Below are 20,004 nucleotides of genomic sequence, written 5' to 3'. Positions count from 1 at the left end.
GTGTGGCAATGGCGTTGGGGGCTGTGAGTATCTGCAGCTAAGCTGAATCTCATTTATTGGCTTTCTCAATAGTACACATCACCAGGACAAAGAATGTGCAGGCAGACATCCTCAGTCACAACTCTCGGGATTCATGAGAGTGGGAGCTGGGCACAGAGGTATTCCAGTATCTGGTGAATTGATGGGGTCCCTCCATATTTTGATTTGATGGTGTCACACTAGAATGCAGCAAAACAGTGAAGATGACTCAAGAATGAGTGGACAACATTCCAGTCAGTAAAAACAGTTTATTACAGATTGTTCAGGACTCGACACAGTTGTATTTCGGCCGGCTAGGCCTGCATCAGGAGTCTCGTATATCAAATAAGATCATCCACTTGTTGAATTAATCATCACGAATGTAAGGGGATAATGAAGCGTATGCTCCAATATTGCAGATGCTTTGTTAGCAGTAGCTCCGAAAATAAACATTAGAATGCCAAATACGCATAGTTCTGCAGCCACAGGAGAGAGTGGCTCAGTAAAAACTGATACTCTGGCGTCTCCAAGAGCCCCTTTACATGTTCCACCCATGGCCTCTGATCAGTGTCTCGCAGAAGATAGCTCATCATCCTTTTTTGGTGTTTTCAGTCACTCCAAACTGGTCCCTGTCACTCCTGGTATGCAGACTCTGTGTGTCTACTGGTAGAACTGCCTCTGCCCTTGCTGAGGGGTGGGGACTCTTAAAGCAGGAGGTGATAAAATTGTACGACCCTCATCCCTTCTGGATTATGGTTTGGTTCTTGAGAGGAGGCATTTGAAGAGATATGGACATTCTGCTTCGCTCATTTTCATCCTCTTGAAGGTGTGGAAGAGCTCTGTTTCCCTAGCCTATTCATGTCTAGTGAGTTTGTGAGCACTGGTGTGCAAAACACTTTCTCTTTTCCTGGTGCTTGCAGGTCCCTGATTTCCTGCAGTTTCTGTAGCAGGGGTTTGAGCAGGAATTGGCTCTTAATTTTTTGAGAGTCCAGGGCCTAGCAGCATCTAAATCTTCCATATTGTGATGGATCAAGGGAACCATTAAGGTAGCTTATATTCTTTAAGGAAAGAGGGTTCCAGAAGGTCTGAAGGCACATTCTTTCCAGGTGCAGGCAGCCTCTTGGTACAATGCTCGAGGATATTTGTAGAGTCTTTTTTTCATGCCTTTCTGAAACATTGCAAGCTAAATGTGCTTGCAAAGGTGGATGCAGCCTTGGGGCAGAGTGGTGATTCAGGGGTCCTTGTCTTCCCTTGTCCATTGTTTTGCTTGGGTAGACTGGTCTAGCAAGAATGATAAGGAAGGTGAAATTTATTAATACCTATTAATTTCCTTTCCTTAAAACCTGCTACACCAGACCAAGACCCACCCTGGAAGACTGTGGCATAGGAAGAATTTCCTTTGGGCAAGCATGTTTGTTCCGTAAAGTGGTGGCCTCTCTCTGGTATGGCATAAAGTTTTTGGGACACTGGAGGGTTTACTGTTTTCATATGCAGCAGTGGTTAGATGGGGCTGCTTTAGTGTGTGGTGATTGGACCTAACTCTGCTGTGGCAGTAGCATACTGGAGAATTCCAGGGTGCACCAGCCCATATATAGATGATGTTTCTGGAGTTCAGCTTTCTCTACCTCCATCTGCTAGGAGTCACAACCCACTAATCTGGACTGGTCTAACAGGACTTGGGAAAAGAAATTAGCAGCTATGAATTTCTATGGGAAAGGTCATTCTAGCATAGTAGGATAGAAACTTTGGGAAATGTAGCAGTAGAGAACAGGGCAAAGCAGTTGAAAGGTTAGAATACCCTACTTTTTAACCCCCCACAAATTTCTTCTACACTCCTCACAACTCATCATACCATGTATATCTCCACACCCAAGAACTTACCACTCGCAATTGCCCTCTTCCACAACTGCTACACCATCCCAGAAACTGCTTCATAACCAAAAATTACCACAGTTGACCTACCCCCAAATCTAGCCCCCCACAAACAGTGGTGTAACCACAGGGGGCCTGGACCCAGGGCCCTCCAGCAGCAGCCCAACAGCACTGGGCCACTGCTGCATCACCCCCCCCCCTTAAATTCATGCTCAGTTGCACACATATTGGGGGAGTTGCCCGTGTGGCAGCAGCATATTCCATGTGCTGCTGCCACGCTGGCTCCCTCTGCTCATGCTCTGTTTTCATTCATGCATGAAAACTGAGCATGTGCTGGGGAGGCAGTATGGTGGCAGCCCATGGAAAGTGCTGCCAATTGCTAGGCTGCCACTGGAGGACGATGGGGATCCCTGCCAGCTCAGGTATTTAGTGGTTGCAGTTGTGGATGGGGCTCAGAAAGCAGGGTAAGGGTGGAGTGTGGGCAAGACTTTGTGCCCATTTTCCACATACTTTGGGCTTAGGCACCCCCCTTCCAAATTGATGGTCTAGATATGCAGCTGCCCACAATTACCCTCCATACCCCAGAGCCTACCCTGTAGAAACAACACATGTCCTGCACAAACAGCACAGAACTCAGGAGTTTAGGATTGCTAATTGTTTGGCCTTTTTCACAAATCAGCAGAATTTTGCATTAATGTTGAGAAGGTAGAAGGATAGGTAATATGTATGAACATTTTTCAGAGTTAAAAACTTGTGGTTCTTTAGCCGTGCCTCCCTAACCCCTCCCCCCCCCCCCCCCCCCCCCCCGTGAGTACACTTGGTCTGACTGCTCCCATTGGTAACTAGCAGCAGAGACTGCAGGTAGGATCCAAGCAATAAGAAATCAATGGGAGCGGAGGACGGGAAGGTAGGTCTAGTCGCAGGAGGAGAGGAGGTGATCTGGATGAAGTTTGCTGTAGAAGTGATATTTCTATGTGTGGTTGGGGGTGGAAGATAAATGAAACCTTTCCAAAGTATGTCCAATACATTGCTATGGAATAAGCAGTTCCAATAGCTGCAGTATGCATAGTACACTGGTTCATTATAACGTTGATTAATGAGTAACATTTTTCTCTCTCATCTCCTCTTCTGATCGGAAACACAGAAAGCACAAACAGAAAACACCTATTGGAATACTTGCAAACATGTACACACATACCCCAACTCCCCCCCCCCCCCCCCCCCCAACACACACACATACACTCATTGAAGCTGACAGTGGGTGGCAGAGTGCACATTTTATAAGCACTGTGCTATAGTTTCTAGGCTGTATCATAATGATAATGGCACCAGCATAGTATTTACGATTTAGATGCATGTTTTAAAAAAATATATATATAGGGAGAGAGGGGGAGAGAGTGTGTGTGTGTCTAATGGGAGATTACAATCCCTCCCTCTCCCGCCTCCTTTACAGCATAAGCAATTCTATCATATTCAGTGAGCATGGGGATAACTTGGATAAAGGATTCCAGACCATCTGTGGTACAGGTATTCAAACTGAGAAATACTTCTTATTGGTCATTGATTTGCGCATGGGCTAGGATCCAAGGGAACGGTACAACATGGGGGTGAAGTGATTCCATGTACAAAAGAAGAGCGGGACTTGGGGGTGATCATGTCTGAAGACCTTAAAGTGGCCAAACAGGTAGGAAAGGCGACAGTCAAAGCCAGAAGGATGCTCAGGTACATAGAGGGATGACCAGCAGGTAAAAAGAGGTGATAGTGCCCTTGTATAAGTTTTTGGTGAGGCCCCATTTAGAGTACTTTGTACAGTTCAGGAGACCGTACCTACAGAAAGATATAAACAGGATGTATTCGGTCCAGAGGGCGACTACAAAATTGGTAAGTAGTCTCTGTCATAAAACATATAAGGACAGGCTTATGAACTTCAACATGTATACACTGGAAGAGAGGCAGGAGAGATGGCATACGATAGAGATGTTTAAATACCTCGGTGGCATTAATTTATAGGAGATGAGCCTTTTTCAAATGAAAGAAAACTTTGGAATGAGAGGGCATAGGATAAAGTTAAGAGGAAATAGACTTAGGAGGAATTTAAGAAAATACTCTTTCACGGAAAGAGTGGTAGATGCATGGAATGGCCTCTGGGTGGAGGTCGTGGAGACAGACTGTGTCAGAATTTAAGAAAGCATGGGACAGGCACGTGGGATCTCTTTATAAAAGGAGGAGTTAGAGGTTACTGAGGATGGGTAGACTGGAGGGGCCATTTAGCCCTTATCTGCCATCGTGTTTCTATGTTTCTATTTAAGTACAAAGAGCGTGGAAAAAATTCCATGAGACATGCTCTGCATGTTTTCCACACTTGTTTCATATTTAAAGAATCTGATTTTTCTCCCTTCAGTTAATTAGAATTGGAATGTACTTCATTGCAAATACTTGTTTGACATATGTTAAAATGTTTCTAAATTATTTTTTTTGTTTGTATTTTGTAATTCAGAATATATTTTGAACTTTTGGTAGATTTCTAGCAAGTACTGTGCTGATTAAAAAATAATTTCTGTAATCCATTTAGGTCCTGCTCAGGTTCCCATGATGTCCCCAAATGGTTCAGTGCCTCCAATATATGTGCCTCCTGGATATGCCCCACAGGTATGCTGGTATCTCTCTGACCCATACATTCAAATGCAGAAAGTGAGAGAAGTTTTATGGCAGTGTGACTAATTAAAAAAAAAAAGAAAAGAGCATATTTGAGAAATACAACACCTCAGTCACCCATTTTATGGAATCCTATACACATTTGTAAATTGCATTGGTATTTTAAAAAAGACAGAGGTGCTGTTACTAAAGTATTGTAACCAAGGATTAAAGGATTAGGCATTAGTATGGGGAAATCACACAGCAGCATATCTGAAAATTGAAGCATGTTAAGGTGTATCACCATTTTTTAAAATTATTTTTTGCTTCAGATGTGTTTTTTTTGACAGGGGATCACAGGATGTTTCTCTCCTGGTCGTTTCATCTTTTAGTTCAACAGGAATTAGAGCTGAGATGTATTGACATGACACTTAGGGAATCTTTTACTAAAGTAAACTAGTGTTTTTGGCTCATGCTAAAAATCAGCTGGTGCTAAATGCCGAGACACCCATTATATTCCTACGGGTGTCTTGGCATTTAGTGCCAGCTGATTTTTATCCTGAGGTAAAATTGCTAGTGCACCTTCAGACCCCCTTAATTTGCAGTTTCCCCTATTGTATATTCTTTCCCAACTTCCAGTTATTGCAGCAGTCGTCCTCAGCCAAAGACTATGCGCCAAGGCTCCTTCTGAGACCCTGTAATCCTAGGCCCTAAGGCTTTACATACTCGAGGAAAATAATAGGTATGAATACATTTCATTATGTTTTTTCATGGGAAGTAGCATAGAAACTTAAGTGTAAAATGTAGCAGTTAAAGAACAGGTCAAGGCAGACTACAAGGTGGGATACCCTACTCTTCCAAACCCCCAAATTTCCCCTTCTCTAACATTCCTCAACTACATTTAGCCTGAGAAGCTGATCTAACCCAAGAGTGAAACTTAGATCTTCCACTAAACTACTAGACTTATTCCTCTAAACAACATTTGTATATGAAAATAAGGGTTAGCTACCAGCAGCTCAGACTGCAGGTCTTCAGACCTATGTACTCAGGACTTGATGCTTGATTCCTGTTCCTGGTTTATATTCCTCATATTTCCTGGGTCAGGAAATGCTGCAAAGATTCACAGCCCCTGAGGAAGGTAGTCCCTTCCATTGTTCATGGTTCAGGCATACCAGGTTTCAGAGGGAACATGTCTTCTTGTTGAATATTGTTTCTTCAATGTTTGTGTTACAACAAAGAATTTTTTTTTTATGAGGGTACAGATAGTGATGCTCCTTCGGAGAACAAAATAGTGGAAACTATTATAAAGAATCAAATTACAGAACACATAGACAAACATGGTTTAATAGGACAGTCAGCATGGGTTCAGCCAAAAGAAGTCTTGCCTCACCAATTTGTTTCATTTCTTTGAAGGACTGAATAAACGTATGGAAATGGTGAGCTGGTTGATGTAGTGCATCTAGATTTTCAGAAAGCTTTTGACGAAGTTCCTCATGAGAGACTCCTCAGAAAATTAAAAAGTCATGGGATAGGAGGCAATGTCCTTTTGTGGATTAGGAATTGGTTATTAGAAAACAGAGGAAAGGGTTAAATGGCCCATTTTCTCAATGGAGGAGGGTGAATAATGGAATACTGCAGAGATCTGTACTGGGACCGGTACTATTTAACATATTTATAAATGGTCTGGAAATCGGATTGACAATTGAGGGGATTAAGTTTGCAGATGAGACAAAACTAAAGTTGTCAAAATACATGTGGACTGTGAAAAATTACAGGAAGACCGTAAGAAACTGGAAGACTGGGCATCCAAATGACAGATGAAATTTAATGTGGACACATATAAAATGATGTACATTGTGAAGAATAATTTGAGTTATTACCTGCTCCAAGGTTGAAAATGGAAGGCTTTCTTGGTAGTCACACCTTTTTCATTGGACAAAATTTCTGTGGTATGTCTGTCTACTAAATTTTGAATCAGTTTGCTTGGTTGGAAAATGAATTTGCTTCTTTCTTTTTCTCATAGAACTATATCTTTCAGAGTAATAATTTTACTCTGATATTAAAGTGTTTATACGGTCAGCTTCATTGTTTAACTGATGAATCGAACTATATATGAGAATGTTTTGGAATTGTCCATATAAATTAGCCAGCTCACTATTTAGTAAAAACAGTTCATTGTTAATAACTGCAGTTTCAGGCTTATCCATCAGTTTTACCATTGAATTTATAAAACTGTGCCATTTAATTTGTTCCTTAGTGTCACAGTTCAAAGAAGGTGAACCATTGGGCCACAGGTTAATGTTAGAGAGTTTCAAGGGGACAGAAATTTCACTCATCCCTGCCCATCCCCAATGGAATCTAACCCTGTCCTGGGGCAGATCATTAAGAAGATTGGTAGTGGCTAGGTTGGCAGCAGGTATCTGCCAATCCAGACAACATTGGTGACAGATATCACTCCAAGCGGTAATTCGCCTCTCTTCCACTCTAAAGTCAAGTTGTGTTTCTGTGGTCAGGGTAAACCCAAGATGACTGGCTTCACGGATGTCTGGAGGACATATAGAATGAGGTCTTCCCTGTGGTTACCAATACACAAACGAAGTAGAACTGGCTGTGCTTTAAGATGTCCTTGAATATTCACATAGACTGAGGAGACCGGAATGATCTTGGACAGTGCTTGGGTTGGAATCTTGAAATGCCAGACAAGAGCATCGTCTATGAAGTTCCCTCCTGCTCTGGAGTCCAGAAATACCTTGATGATTTTCTTCCCTTGATCCAACTTGAGTACTTCTGGAATTAGAAATGGAGCACTAGGAGCCCTGGGGGGGGGGGGGGCGAATCCAGCGCTTACCCCCAGCCAGAACTAGGCTTGAAGATCCAGAATTTTTGGGGTATTAAGTGCAAAATGCCCCTTCTCGCCACAGGAGAGGCTTAAATTCAAGGTCCAATGCCTCTGTTTCTCCTGAACAGTGAGGGGATTGGTCCACCTGCCTAGTAGTGCAGTCTAATTCAGTCAAAAATTTTTTGATTCAGTACAATTTGATTCTTAAAAAAAAATGTTTTTTCGATTCGATTTAACTTGATTGAAATAGTGAGGCTCACATGCTAATATTATAATACACAGGGTAACAAAACATTCAGCAGCATTTGAACAACGGCAAATTTTAGAGTATGTGAGCATGCCATGCAGCGCTACATCATGTGAAAAGTGAAGTTTGGTTAAGTCCTACATCTTCCAGTTTTTATTAAAACAAATCATTTTGTCCACTTTGGCTGGCTTCAGACAACTGCATCTTGCAGCTATAATTTGTCCAGCAGCAGAAAACATTCTTTCTGAGAGCACAGAGGTGGTTGGTGTACACAGAAACCTATTGTTCTCCAGCTGCAATTGTTGTGGCTTCCTCAAAAGCCTGCAAAATATCAACCAGGTTTTGGACAAGATCATAGTCACATTCGGCAGGTGCACCTTTCTTTGTGATTTTTATTGCTGCTGATCAAAGCTAAACCAATGGGTTGCTTGCCCCTGAAACATGTTCAAAACATAATAATCCATTTGTGTATCTAAAGGTAAACTTCTACAAAACAGATGAAGATGTGATTCCATGTGCCCAAATGAAAGGAGACTATAATTTCAATATAGTCTATCTTCTTTATAACACCAGGCTTCCCAACACAGATTACAACAACAGTTAAGATGAACCCATCAGGAAACAAGAACCCATCACTGAAATCTGGCTATCTGTATTGTATAAAAGAACAGTGAAGAAAAATGGGCACAAACTACAGAGTTTGTTTATTGCGGTTTCTACCAGCTACAATAATTTTTGAAGCTGTTTTAGTGATATTCAATTGTTATTTATTTTCTCCTCCACCTTTTAAGGCACTGCCTAGCCAGCTGAAACAGCTTTAGACTTGTTACAGGTGGACCAACAATAAAGGACGACGTGGAAGTAGCAGCAGCTCATAGGTTTGCTTGCTTTGTTTTGAGTGTATGGCAATGACGGCTGTGCGGGGGGAGTGGAAACAGCGATTAACCAAATTGATTTCCTTGCTTACAGTGGACTAGATAGGCTCACTTCCACTCTTGTCTATTAAACCTCCTTGCTTGGCTCAGCTGCCGGTCCCGCCCCCTGATGTCAGTTCCTGTTCTGGCTGCTCGCCGATAGAGAGATTTCCTTGCCTGCCCTGCGCCAACAATAGAGACCTTGGGCCCCCTGCTATGGTTAGTTTATCTTCTTGTGACTGCTGCTGCTTCCTTCAGCAGCTGCAGTGGCTTGGGTGACAGCGTGAGAGAAAAAGGGAGGGAAGCAGTGACAGCGGCTTAGGTGACGGAGGGAGGGAGGGAGGGAAGCAGTGGCTAGGGTGACAGCGAGTGGGAGGGAGGGAGGTGGGGAAATCCCGAATCGGGACGCCAGATTTTTTTTCCAAAACGAATCAATTTGAATTGACTTGTCCAAAACAAATGGACAAATCGATTCGAATAGTGAATTGGACAGCACTACTGTCTAGTTCCTCAAGATCGGGAGGCAGACCCTCCCCCAGCCTTGTAAGTACATGGGGTTTGCTAGTAACTAGGCACCCTCAGCAACATCTTTTCCAGAGATCTCCTCTCCTCTCCCCCCTTTCTCTATTTCTGTGGATGGCACTCTCATTCTCCTTGTCTCATCAGCTCCTAACCTTGGGGTCATCTTTGACTCCTCTCTCTCCTTCTCTACTCACATTCAGCAGATTGCGAAAACCTGTCGTTTCTTTCTCTATAACATCAGCAAAATCCGTCCCTTCATCTCTGAGTACTCTACCAGAACCCTTATCCACACTCTTATCACCTCTTGTCTTGATTATTGTAACCTGCTTCTCACCGGCCTCCCTCTTAGCCATCTCTCTCCACGTCAATCAGTCCAAAACTCTGCTGCGCGACTCATATTCCACCAGAGTCGCTATGCTCACATTAGCCCTCTCCTCAAGTCACTTCACTGGCTTCCTATCTGTGTCCGCATTCAGTTCAAACTTCTCTTGTTAACCTATAAGTGCATTCACTTTGCCGCTCCCCAGTACCTCTACACTCTTGTCTCTCCCTATGCCCCTCCCTCGAGTACTCCATTCTATAGATAAATCTCTCTTATCTGTCCCCTTCTCCTCTACTGCTAATTCCAGACTTCGTTCCTTTTATCTTGCTGTACCTCACGCCTGGAATGGACTTCCCGAGCATGTACGTCTAGTCCCGTCTTTGGCCGTTTTCAAGTCCAAACTTAAAGCCCACCTTTTTACCACTGCTTCTGACTCCTAACCACTACTCACTTGCCTTGTCCTTTTATCCTCACCTCTTTATTCCCTTACCCTTAATTGTTCTGTCTGTTTACCTGTCTTATCTAGATTGTAAGCTCTTTGAGCAGGGACTGTCTTTTGTGTATGGTGTACAGCGCTGCGTATGCCTTGTAGCGCTATAGAAATGATAAGTAGTAGTAGATCGCTGCTCCCAGGCCTGCTCCTGGAATCAGATATCCAATACATTAGAGGCCGATTAGGTCATCTAATGCAGTAAGGAGGTTCCATCCTGCCAACTGATCCTTGATTTCGGGGGCCAATCCCTGCCAGAAGACTGTGACAAGACTCTCATTCCAATTTAGTTCAGAAGCCAAGGTGCGGAATTGTATAGCATAATTGCCCTGGGTCTGTGTCTCCTGGTTTAGTCTAAGAAACTCAGATGCTGCTGATGTGACTTTCCCATGCTCTTCAAAGATGCTCTTGAACTGTCCCAAGAAACTATGGAGGTCATCGAGAACTGGGTCGTTTCATTGCCAGAGTGGAGATGCCCACGCCAGGGCTTGGCCACACAGCAAGGAAATAATGTAGGCTACCCAGGCCCTGTCGGAGGAGAAATGTCTAGCTTGGAGTTCAAAAATTATCTGGCACTGGTAATGAATCCTTTGTAGTCTTTGGGATTCTCATCGCACCTCGGGGGAGCCACGAGACAAATACCTGGAGTTCTGGATGCAAGCACCTGAGCAGGGTCTGGAGAAGCAGAGGCCAAGGCCTGGGGTGCCTCTGACATCTGGTGGTTCAAGTGATCAGATGAAGCCTAAAAAATCCCAGCAAGTTGCTGGAACTAGTCCATGCGAGAAGCTATGTCCTGACAGAACTTGACAAGTGCTGAAGCTGTAGAGCCAATCAGGGGCGTAGCCACGGGCGGGCCTGGATGGGCCCAGGCCCAGCCAGTTTCCCTCCAGGCCCGCCCAGCCAACGTCCGCCCCGCCCCAGCTGTCAGCAGAATGGGGGGGGGGGGGGGTGCTCTGCTGGCGCTGCAGTCCTTACCTGTCTACCAGCTCCATGATCGACGAGCAGACGACCCTCGTCTTCCATCCGGCACCGAGCCTTAAAAAAAAAAACCTGGAGAAACGCCTCGCGTCTGCTGTGCGCTGCTGTACAGCAAGCAGCAAATCACTTCGTCGCGTCGGCCCTTCCTTCACTGTGTCCCGCCCTCTGACGTAACTTCCTATTTCCGCGAGGGTGGGACAAAGTGAAGGAAGGGCTGACGTGGCGAGTTGATTTGCTGCTTGCTTTACAGCAGCGCACAGCAGACGCGAGGCGTTTCTCCGGGTTTTTTTTTAAAGGCTCGGTGCCGGGTGGAAGATGAGGGTCGTCTGTTCGTCGATCATGGAGCTGGTAGGCAGGTGGGGACTGGGTCATGCAGGGGGACTCAGATGGGATGTCGGGGTGGGGAGGGGTTCGGGGGGGGTGGAGAAGGGAAGAGGAAATGCATGCCCACCCAACCTACCCACTGACCCTTTTCCAAAGAACTTTCCTTTTATATGGATATTTACAGCTATAGAAGGTGGTCACTTGTCCCTAGTCAGTGGAGGGAATTTGAATTTGACCCCTGGTTTTACTAATTCTCAGGAAAAGGTAAATGTGGTGATGGGTTAAAAACCATGCTTACTTCCAGAAGTAAACTATAGATGCTTGGGTGTATCTGCCACTTAACTGAAAGTGAGCAATATAGAAAGGATTTTTTGTCTTTTGGGATATGCAGGTTACTTCTGAGTTGGGATATGCAGGTTACTTCTGAGTTATCTGGATGGATGCCAGTTTTTTTAAAATATATTTATGTATTCATGTATTATGAACTGCTTTGATGCATTTGTAATGCAAACAGCAGTATATTAAGCACAAAAAAAATTTGGAAGAGTGAGAATGCAGACTTCGATAAACCCATTGGTCTGAATGGTATGGCATTTCTTACGAAGGAGGAAGAGTGAGAAAAGGAATGGTTCCTGGAGTTGGGTGTAAGGAAGGGCATAAACAATGAATTAAGGGAAGGATGGGCTGAGTGAGGTGGGAGGAGAGAAGACTAGATTAGAATGTGATGTGGAAAACACTTAAGATCTAAAGATGGAATTAGTGTTCTTTGAGGACAAGTAGGATGATAGTAATTCCTGGGTGACATCATCCAATGGAGTCCATGTGGGTGCACTCCATACCATCTATTTTAGATGCTTTTGGAAGCACCTCGCGGTGCATGTGTGTCTTCCTGCCCTGTTGCTGTCACACAGGGACAGTTCATTCTGTGGAAGTCTCGTGAGGCCGCTGCTGTAAGTCTCAGCAGCCATTTTAAAAGAGCAGAGAGGAGAGGATCAGCACTGCAGCAGAGGGCAGGAAAGAGTGGGGATCTTTCCTGCCCTGAAGAAGCCACTAGACAGCCAGGGAACCTTGAGGTATGTGCTAGGAGGGCATCCTGCGTTGGGGGAGAGGGAAGGCAGGATTTGGGTCCATCCCTGTGAGATCCCGCAACATGAAGGAGATCCCCGTGGGAACCCCGCTCCTGTGCAGCTCTCTAGTCAGAATGTCCCTGAAATGTTTATTTTGTGTTAATGTTTTTCCTTCTAGTGTATATGACTTGTGGTGTCACGCAGAGCCAACTCCCTGTTAGTCTCCATTAAATGGGTTTTCAGATGATGGGATGTATTCAAGAAGAACTTACTGGGTGGGGGGAAGACATGTTCTGCCAGAGTCTGACCGAGCTGTGGCTAGCACATTGAGCTGGTAGGGCTTAACAAAAGGATGGAATGAGGACCAGATTGCTGCCCTGCAAATATCTTATGTAGAAACTTCCGTGCTCGTCAAATGAGCCCTCAATCAAGGAGGCACTCAATCTTTTTTTTTTTATTTAATTTTTATTTCTGCAAATATAGGCATCCTTGATGGCTGCCGTGATCCAATACACAATGGAGGTCTTGAACAGCACCTGACTCTTTTGGGGGGCCATGAAATAGCACAAAAAGATGATCCAAAAGACAAAAAATTTGTCTCCTGTAAATACCTGAGGAGAACTCTGTAGACGTTCAGTTTCTGGAGTGTCCTAGCCATTGGGTTGAGCCACTATCCATAAAAGAGGGTGTACAGACATCCTGATCCACTTGAAAGGGGATATCACCTTGGGAGGAAATAAATATGCAATGCAGATGGACACCAAATCCTAAAGGGAGAGAGAAGGATCCCAACAGGACAGTGCCTGAAGTTCTGACACACTCCTGGCTGATAAAATTGCTACCAGGACAGCTGCTTTCAGAGTGAGATCTTTAATCAAACTTGACCTCAGGGGCTCAAAGAGACACCCAAGAGGACATTCAGAACTATATTTTAATCCCAAGAGGGAAGTGACAATCGGACAGGAGACCACAAGTGGGCAACTCCTTTAAAAAAAAAGATCAATTTCCCCATGAGTGGCCAGAGGAAGACCCAGGATCATACCCTGGAAACAGGAGAGTGCCACTAGCTAGACCTTAGGAGAATTCAGCGCCAGGCCCTGGTTGCTGCTCTGTTGCAAAACACAAGAATGTTTGGCATCTATCCCCTTTATGGAGAAAGGAAGTGTTGACTGAACCGGCTCTCAAAGAATTTTGAAATCTGGACATATAGTAAGGAAGTGGAAGACTTAGGGGCCTTAAGAAAGATGGAAATCTCCGCCAGTGAGAATCCCTTCCTCACTAAGGTCTGCCTCTCAAAGGTCAGGCTGTAAGACAGAGGGGATACGGTGCCTCCATTTCCACTGGACCCTGTTGGAGCAACCCACAACCTTTGGGGAGGGGAAGAGAATTATTCACCAACAGATGAACAAGGTCCTTGTACCATGGTCTTCGAGGCCAATCTGGAGCTACCGGAAGGATCAGAAAGGGATGCTACACTATTCTGTGCAGTACCTGTCAATCAGGGGCCATGATGGAAAGATGGAAAGGGGCATCTTCCTGGGCCACTGCTGACCCCAGGGCATCTCTATGCCCATCGAGACCAGGACCCTCCTGTGACTGAAAAAGCACTGTGTCTTGGCATTGTTGCTTGAGGCCATGAGATCATAGACTGTCCTCAGTAGTCCAAGAAGAACTGGAAGGCGACCTGCCCCAGCTGCCACTCCACTGGATCCAGTAGAGATTGACTGAGGAAATGTGTCTGAAGGTTCTTTGTGAGTTAATGTGGACTGCTGACAATGCCATAAGGTTGCGTTCTTCCAGTGACAAAGGGCTGCTGCTTTCCATGCCACTGACTTACTCCTGATGCCTCCTTGCATGTTGCATTAACTGCCATCACTTGGACTGCTGTTCCCCATACTATCAGGATAAACTCAACCACTAAAACCTTAACTGCTTGGGTTTCGAAGCAGTAGATGGACCATGATGCTTCCGGAGGGGACCAACACCCCTGCACTACTCTACCCAGGCAGTTCCCCAACCGAGAAGACTTGTATCGGTGGTCACAACCACCAAATCAGGTGGGTCCAGCAGAGCTCCCCAAAGAAGGAACCTGAGATTGTCCCACTAGTTTAGGCTGTGTCACACTTTGAGAAGGCGTGGCAGGCAGCTGTTGAAATCCTGGGAGACTGAAGCCAGTGAGATAGTAGAGCTATCTGAAGAGGCCTGAACAAAGGGTGCCATTTCTAGGGTTACTGCTATAAAACACAGAAGCTGGAGATAGGCTTAGGCCTGGAGGGGGGGGAGGTGTCTGGCTCCAAGCTGCATAGGCTGTGTTTCTGAGGCTGCAGTTTGTCCATATGCTCCCCTGTGAGAAAGACTGCTCTCCAAGTCATATTGATGTGGACCCCAAGGTAGTCCAAGATCTGGGAGGGAGACAGGTGACTCTTGGCGCAGTTCACCATCTAGCCTAGATGCTCTAAGAGCAGGATGACCTGAGAAGTGGCTACAACAGAGGCCTCCACAGGTTTTGTCCAGATCAGACAGCCATCCAAGTGAGGACGATATTGAATGCCATGGTAGTGCAGATGAGCTATCACTTTGGAGAAAGTGTGTGAGACGATCAAAAAGGGAAGGACCCAAAACTGAAGGTGGGCATCCAGAACACAAAAATGGAGATGGTGCTTGTGGTCCTTGATTAGGATATGAAGATAAGCATATTGTTTCTTTCTAGTTTATTAACATTATTTATATACCACCAGTACTACAAAAGATTGCAGTGATTCACAAAAAAATAAAAACAGAAAAGAACTCCATAGTCTATAGGACAGGACATTCATACAAGAACAAATGCATAAGCAGATGGCCAGCAACCCATAAACTACGGGGAGGTGAAAAATCGAAAGCAAGAGAAAAATAATGAGTTTCTAAATAGACTTTAAAGTGGGAGAAGGACAGTTAAGAACGCAATACTGAAGGAAGGTCATTCCAAAGTTTAGGTGCAAGAAAGTAAAATGCAGTGTAATGGGTAGACTCATAATAGGCCTGCTTCAGAGAAGGAAGAACCAAATGATGAGAATTGAGTGATAGAAGAGAAGGAGTGTAAGGAATAATAAAAGAAGAAAGATAGGCAAGAGAGCCACAGTAAAGTATTTTGTGTGTAAAACAAAGAACTTTAAACCAAGATCGAGATTTGATTGGTAGCCAATGAAGTGAGGACAAAAGAAGAGTAATAGAATTAGATCTGTGAGCTTTACAGACAAAATGAACTCCTGCATTCTGCAGTGTTTGTAGTTGGTGAACTTGGAAGTTTGAAAGTCCAGCATAAACCACATTAGTGTAATCCAAGAGAGAAATCACAAACGCTTTTATCTGAGTTTGTAGATCAGAGAACTCAAGAAATTTAGAATACTGTGCTGAACTGGACAATGTTGGCACATTTAGACTGACTGGACTTCTGCATGAAGGTAGCTCTGTCCCTATGGATTGAAATTCCACGTGTAAAGGGGAAAAAGGATAGTGATAGGAGTGTACTACCGTCCACCTGGCCAGGATGAACAGACGGATGTAGAAATGTTAAAGGAAATTAGGGATGCTAACAAACTAGGGAACACAATAATAATGGGTGATTTCAATTACCCATTAAGAAAAAAAATTACCTCTCTTCTATTAAGGGTGCTTCTGGCTGCCTTGCAATCCCCCAAAAAATGTGGTGAAAAAAGAGGTCAGTAATAACAGGGCTTTAAAATATACAGCCACAGCTGATAATAGTGAAAAGCTCCCTCTTCAATCATTGTCAAAGAAGAAAACGCCACAAATACAATAGATTGCAAACAGCAGATACACCACATAAATAGGCAATGATGGTTCCAGTCAGCAAACTTTTTCAGCAATATAATCCAGTATAGCAGCTATAATGTCAGTAATCCAGCTATAAAAAGCAATGTTCAAAATACTCATCTGAATGCTGAAAAGACAGTAGAAATTCCAAACAGGAGATCCCTGTTTCATCCAAATGGCATCCTCGGGGAAAACTGGCAACTGCACATAGGGTTATTCCATGCCAAGTGGTCTAAAATTAAAAAAAAGTTCCCACCATCATGTTCTCCAATTTTGTTCAAGTTTTATCTGTTGCGTGAGTCAGGTGTTAAACGAAGTTTCCCAAAATTTGAGGTTTCTAACTGCAATAGTTGCAGATCTAGACCCCCTTTTCTGAAAGGTTGTCAGTCCATGAGCGCGCAACATTTACCAAAATGCCATTTTTGGGGTCTAATAAAATCCAAACACATTTATAAGAATGGCTAAAAAATTCAAATCCTGTACAGTTTTTGATGCTAATTACGATGAAATACATTTTAACATTATGGATGCAAAATCCAGTCAAACAAGTTGACTCAAAGTGCGCATCAAAATTGGTCGCGACTCATCGGAACATATTTGGACCAACATTCAGACCACAACAACTTCCATGCAAACAAAGATACGGACTTGAAATTTTGAACAAGCATCATGCTTGTGCTGGACATAATACTGCCAGATTTGCAACTAACCAGCATCTATAACCGCCCTGCAGGATCTCTTCAAAGTTGGCACTGTCAGCGCAAATGGTAAAATATATCAAAGTTCAAAGCCAATTATTAAAAAAGAGTCTGCCCTAATCAGCTTGTGAACAGTATCATCTGAAAGAGAAAATTGTGCTGTACAACACTGATATGTTTTTGCTTTGCAATGCCACCATTAATACAGTAATGTCATCCCTAGGTAAAATCTTGGATAGTCATGCAGTGAAAGATGTCATGTATGCAAACGACATCACTTTACTTATTCCCTTGGATGCAGCAATGTTAAATATTGATGCTAAAGCCAAATTTTATGTTAAGCTAGTTGAAGACTGGGTTACTACACACAAACTAAGTTGAACTTATATAAAACAAAATGTTTCATCACTTCCAATCCTCAACAGTGTTTTGTTAGATAAGATTTATTTTCCAGTTGAATCAGAGTTAAAAATATTAGGAGTAGTGCTAGATATTAAACTCTTTTGAGAAGCATGTGACTCAGTTAACTGGAAAAGTCTTTTTTTATTTTGAAAAGATAATTAGACACTGTTTTGAACCTCTGCAATTTAAACTGATTGTTCATGCCCTAATTTTGAGTCAGATTATTGCAATGTGCTTTTTTGTGGGCTGTACACAACTAAGTTTGAAGAGGTTACAAACTGTACAAAATGTAGCAATTTGTTTGGTTTATTCTGCAAAAAAGTTTGATAGAGTTACTCTTCTGTTGGTTAGAGCCCATTGGCACCCTAGCCAAGCTAGGGTGTATTTTAAGGCTTGTATAATTATTTTTAAAACATTATAAGTCTTGCCCCAGAATATGTTGTTACTGTTTACTTTTCCCTGTCAAGAAAATACTATTCAATTATGAAATACTTTGCTCTTACATCTCCCATCTTCTAGATTTGTTAGATATAAAACAATATTTCAGTCTTTGTTTTCTTTTACAGGAGTCAAGTTTTGGAATGATTTTCCTGTAATTCTTAGATTTCTTGACAGTCTTTCTTGGTTTAGAAAACCACCCAAAACGTGGTTATTCAAGAAATATTTGCATTGTGCTTTTGAATGTATGATGTGTCCTACAGTTTTTAATTTTTTTGATTTGATTGTAGTTTTCCAGGTATGCCCGACTTCTTGCTATTTGTAAATCAAATAGATCTGGCATGGTTGTTTTTTTAGTTTAGTTGAATATGATGTCAGAATAATTACGAAATGCCTAATGAGCAATGCAGTAGAACATTCAAATAGCATAAGATGTGATGCTAATGCTTTTCTATGTAGCTGAGGGGGCCAAGTGCTGATATATAGTTGGGATCAAGATGGATAGTATAGAGTCAATTGGGATAAGCAGATGGGTGACTAAACTCAAGGCAAAATCTTTGTACAGTTAAACAAGATATCAGGATGTGGTCTAAGTTACAGGGTGTTTAGCAAGCTGGTCCAGGTGTAGAGTGAGTACAGTGCACTCCATTTAAGTGCATGTCGGATAAGCGCATGCTCTCTTTAACTGCATGCCATACTTTGGTTCCGTTTTTGGCACCATCAATTTCTATGGGGACAAACTTCGGTTTAGCACACCACTGATAAGTGCAAGATTTGCTTATATGCATGGTTTAAGACCGCTTCTCTGCAGGAAAGACTCCGCATAAGCGCGCACATGGAATATGGAAGCCGATTGGCGCTTGACAACTGAGATTTCAAATTTACCGCCTCTTTAACTTCCCCAGGCAGATTAGGGGAAAGAATGTTGTTGGAGTATGCACCGGGGTTGTTGTCGTCGTCGCGGCGGCGGAGCTGTAAGACTTTTTAACCCTGGCAGAACGAATAGAAGTTCTTAAAAAATTAGAAAGCAAAGAAAGTCAAGCATCTGTTGCTAAAGAATATGGTGTCAATCCCAGTCAAATTTCACGTGTCTTGAAGCAGAAAGACCAGCTTCTGGAAGACTGGCAAAACAATACAAATCCACAATGGAAACGAAAACATTCGGAAAAGGCTGAGGAGGTAGAAGATGCTCTTCTTCGGTGGTTTTCTCGAGTCAGAAGCAGACAGTTCCCTGTCAGTGGTCCACTGCTTATGGAGAAAGCTAACCAGCTAGCTGAAAGTCTTGGACTAACTGAATTCAAAGCCACTGTTGGATGGTTAGAAAGATGGAAGGAGAGGAACAAGATAAAATTCAAGAAACAGCATGGTGAGAAACAAGACTCTGATGACTTTGGTGCTGAAAATTGGGTTGTTTCAGTTCTTCCTACCATCTTGAACAAGTTTGCACCTCGTGACATTTTCAATGCTGACGAAAATGGTCTCTACTGGTGAGCTATTCCTGATGGAACACTTGCATTCAAACAAGCCGAAACTACTGGAGGTAAAACATCGAAGGACCGACTGACTATCCTCTTTTGCTGCAATATGGATGGGAGTGAGAAGTTGGAACCCCTCGTCATTGGAAAGAGCAAGCAGCCCCGTTGCTTCAAGAAAGTTAAGCGACTTCCTGTGTCATACGAGGCTAATGCAAATTCGTGGATGACAGGGGACATTTGGAAGCAGTGGCTAAAGAAGTTAGACACTAGAATGCGGGCACAAAAGCGTCAGAGTTTGCTGCTTTGTGATAATCGTGCTGCACACAGGGATGGTGTCAGGCTAACGTCAAGGTGGTCTTCCTGCCACCAAACATTACCTCTTTGATCCAACCTCTGGATCAGGGCATAATAGCCAATTAAAACAACATTATCGGGCTCTTGTGCTACATTGTCTGATGAGCGTTATGGATGACCAGGCTGGGAAGGATAAACGTGCTGTTGAACTGGCTCGTAATCTATCACTGTTGGATTCCCTACATATGCAGAAAGAAGCCTGGAATCATGTTACACAGGCAACCACTGTGAACTGCTACAAGCGGGCAAGCTTTGTTAAGGATGTGGAGAGGGACGAAACAGGTGCAGCTGTTGCAAACGCGTCAGATGAAGAGGTTATTGACATCCCAGACGGTTTTACTGAAGAGGAGTTCCATCGCTACGTAGTTGTTGATTATGATCTATAAACAGCTGATGACAGCACTGATGTCGAGATATGCTCCTACATGCAGGCAACAGATGAAGAAATGAGCAGTGAGGCACATGCTGATGAAATTCAACAACCTCCTCCTGTCACTTGCAAGAGCGCTGGAGAGTCTCAACACCATGTGGGCCTATCTGGAGGCCACTGGATGTCAGTGCTATGACAGTTTTTACCATCTGGCAGACGTAGTC

General features: G+C 43.5%; 1 protein-coding gene across 2 annotated transcripts in view; it reads left to right on the top strand.

Annotated features, from left to right (window-relative positions):
- Positions 1–20,004, top strand: part of FNDC3A (fibronectin type III domain containing 3A) — a 379,001-nt gene that overhangs the window by 103,627 nt on the left and 255,370 nt on the right. For both annotated transcript variants that reach the window (XM_030200475.1, XM_030200477.1), the window contains exon 4: positions 4,463–4,539. In XM_030200475.1, coding sequence (XP_030056335.1) covers positions 4,463–4,539 — 77 coding nt within the window. The remainder of the gene's footprint in view (positions 1–4,462; positions 4,540–20,004) is intronic.

Source organism: Microcaecilia unicolor, chromosome 4, assembly GCF_901765095.1.
Source record: "Microcaecilia unicolor chromosome 4, aMicUni1.1, whole genome shotgun sequence".
In the NCBI taxonomy this organism is placed as follows: domain Eukaryota; kingdom Metazoa; phylum Chordata; class Amphibia; order Gymnophiona; family Siphonopidae; genus Microcaecilia; species Microcaecilia unicolor.
This window is presented reverse-complemented; position numbering and strand designations above follow the sequence as displayed.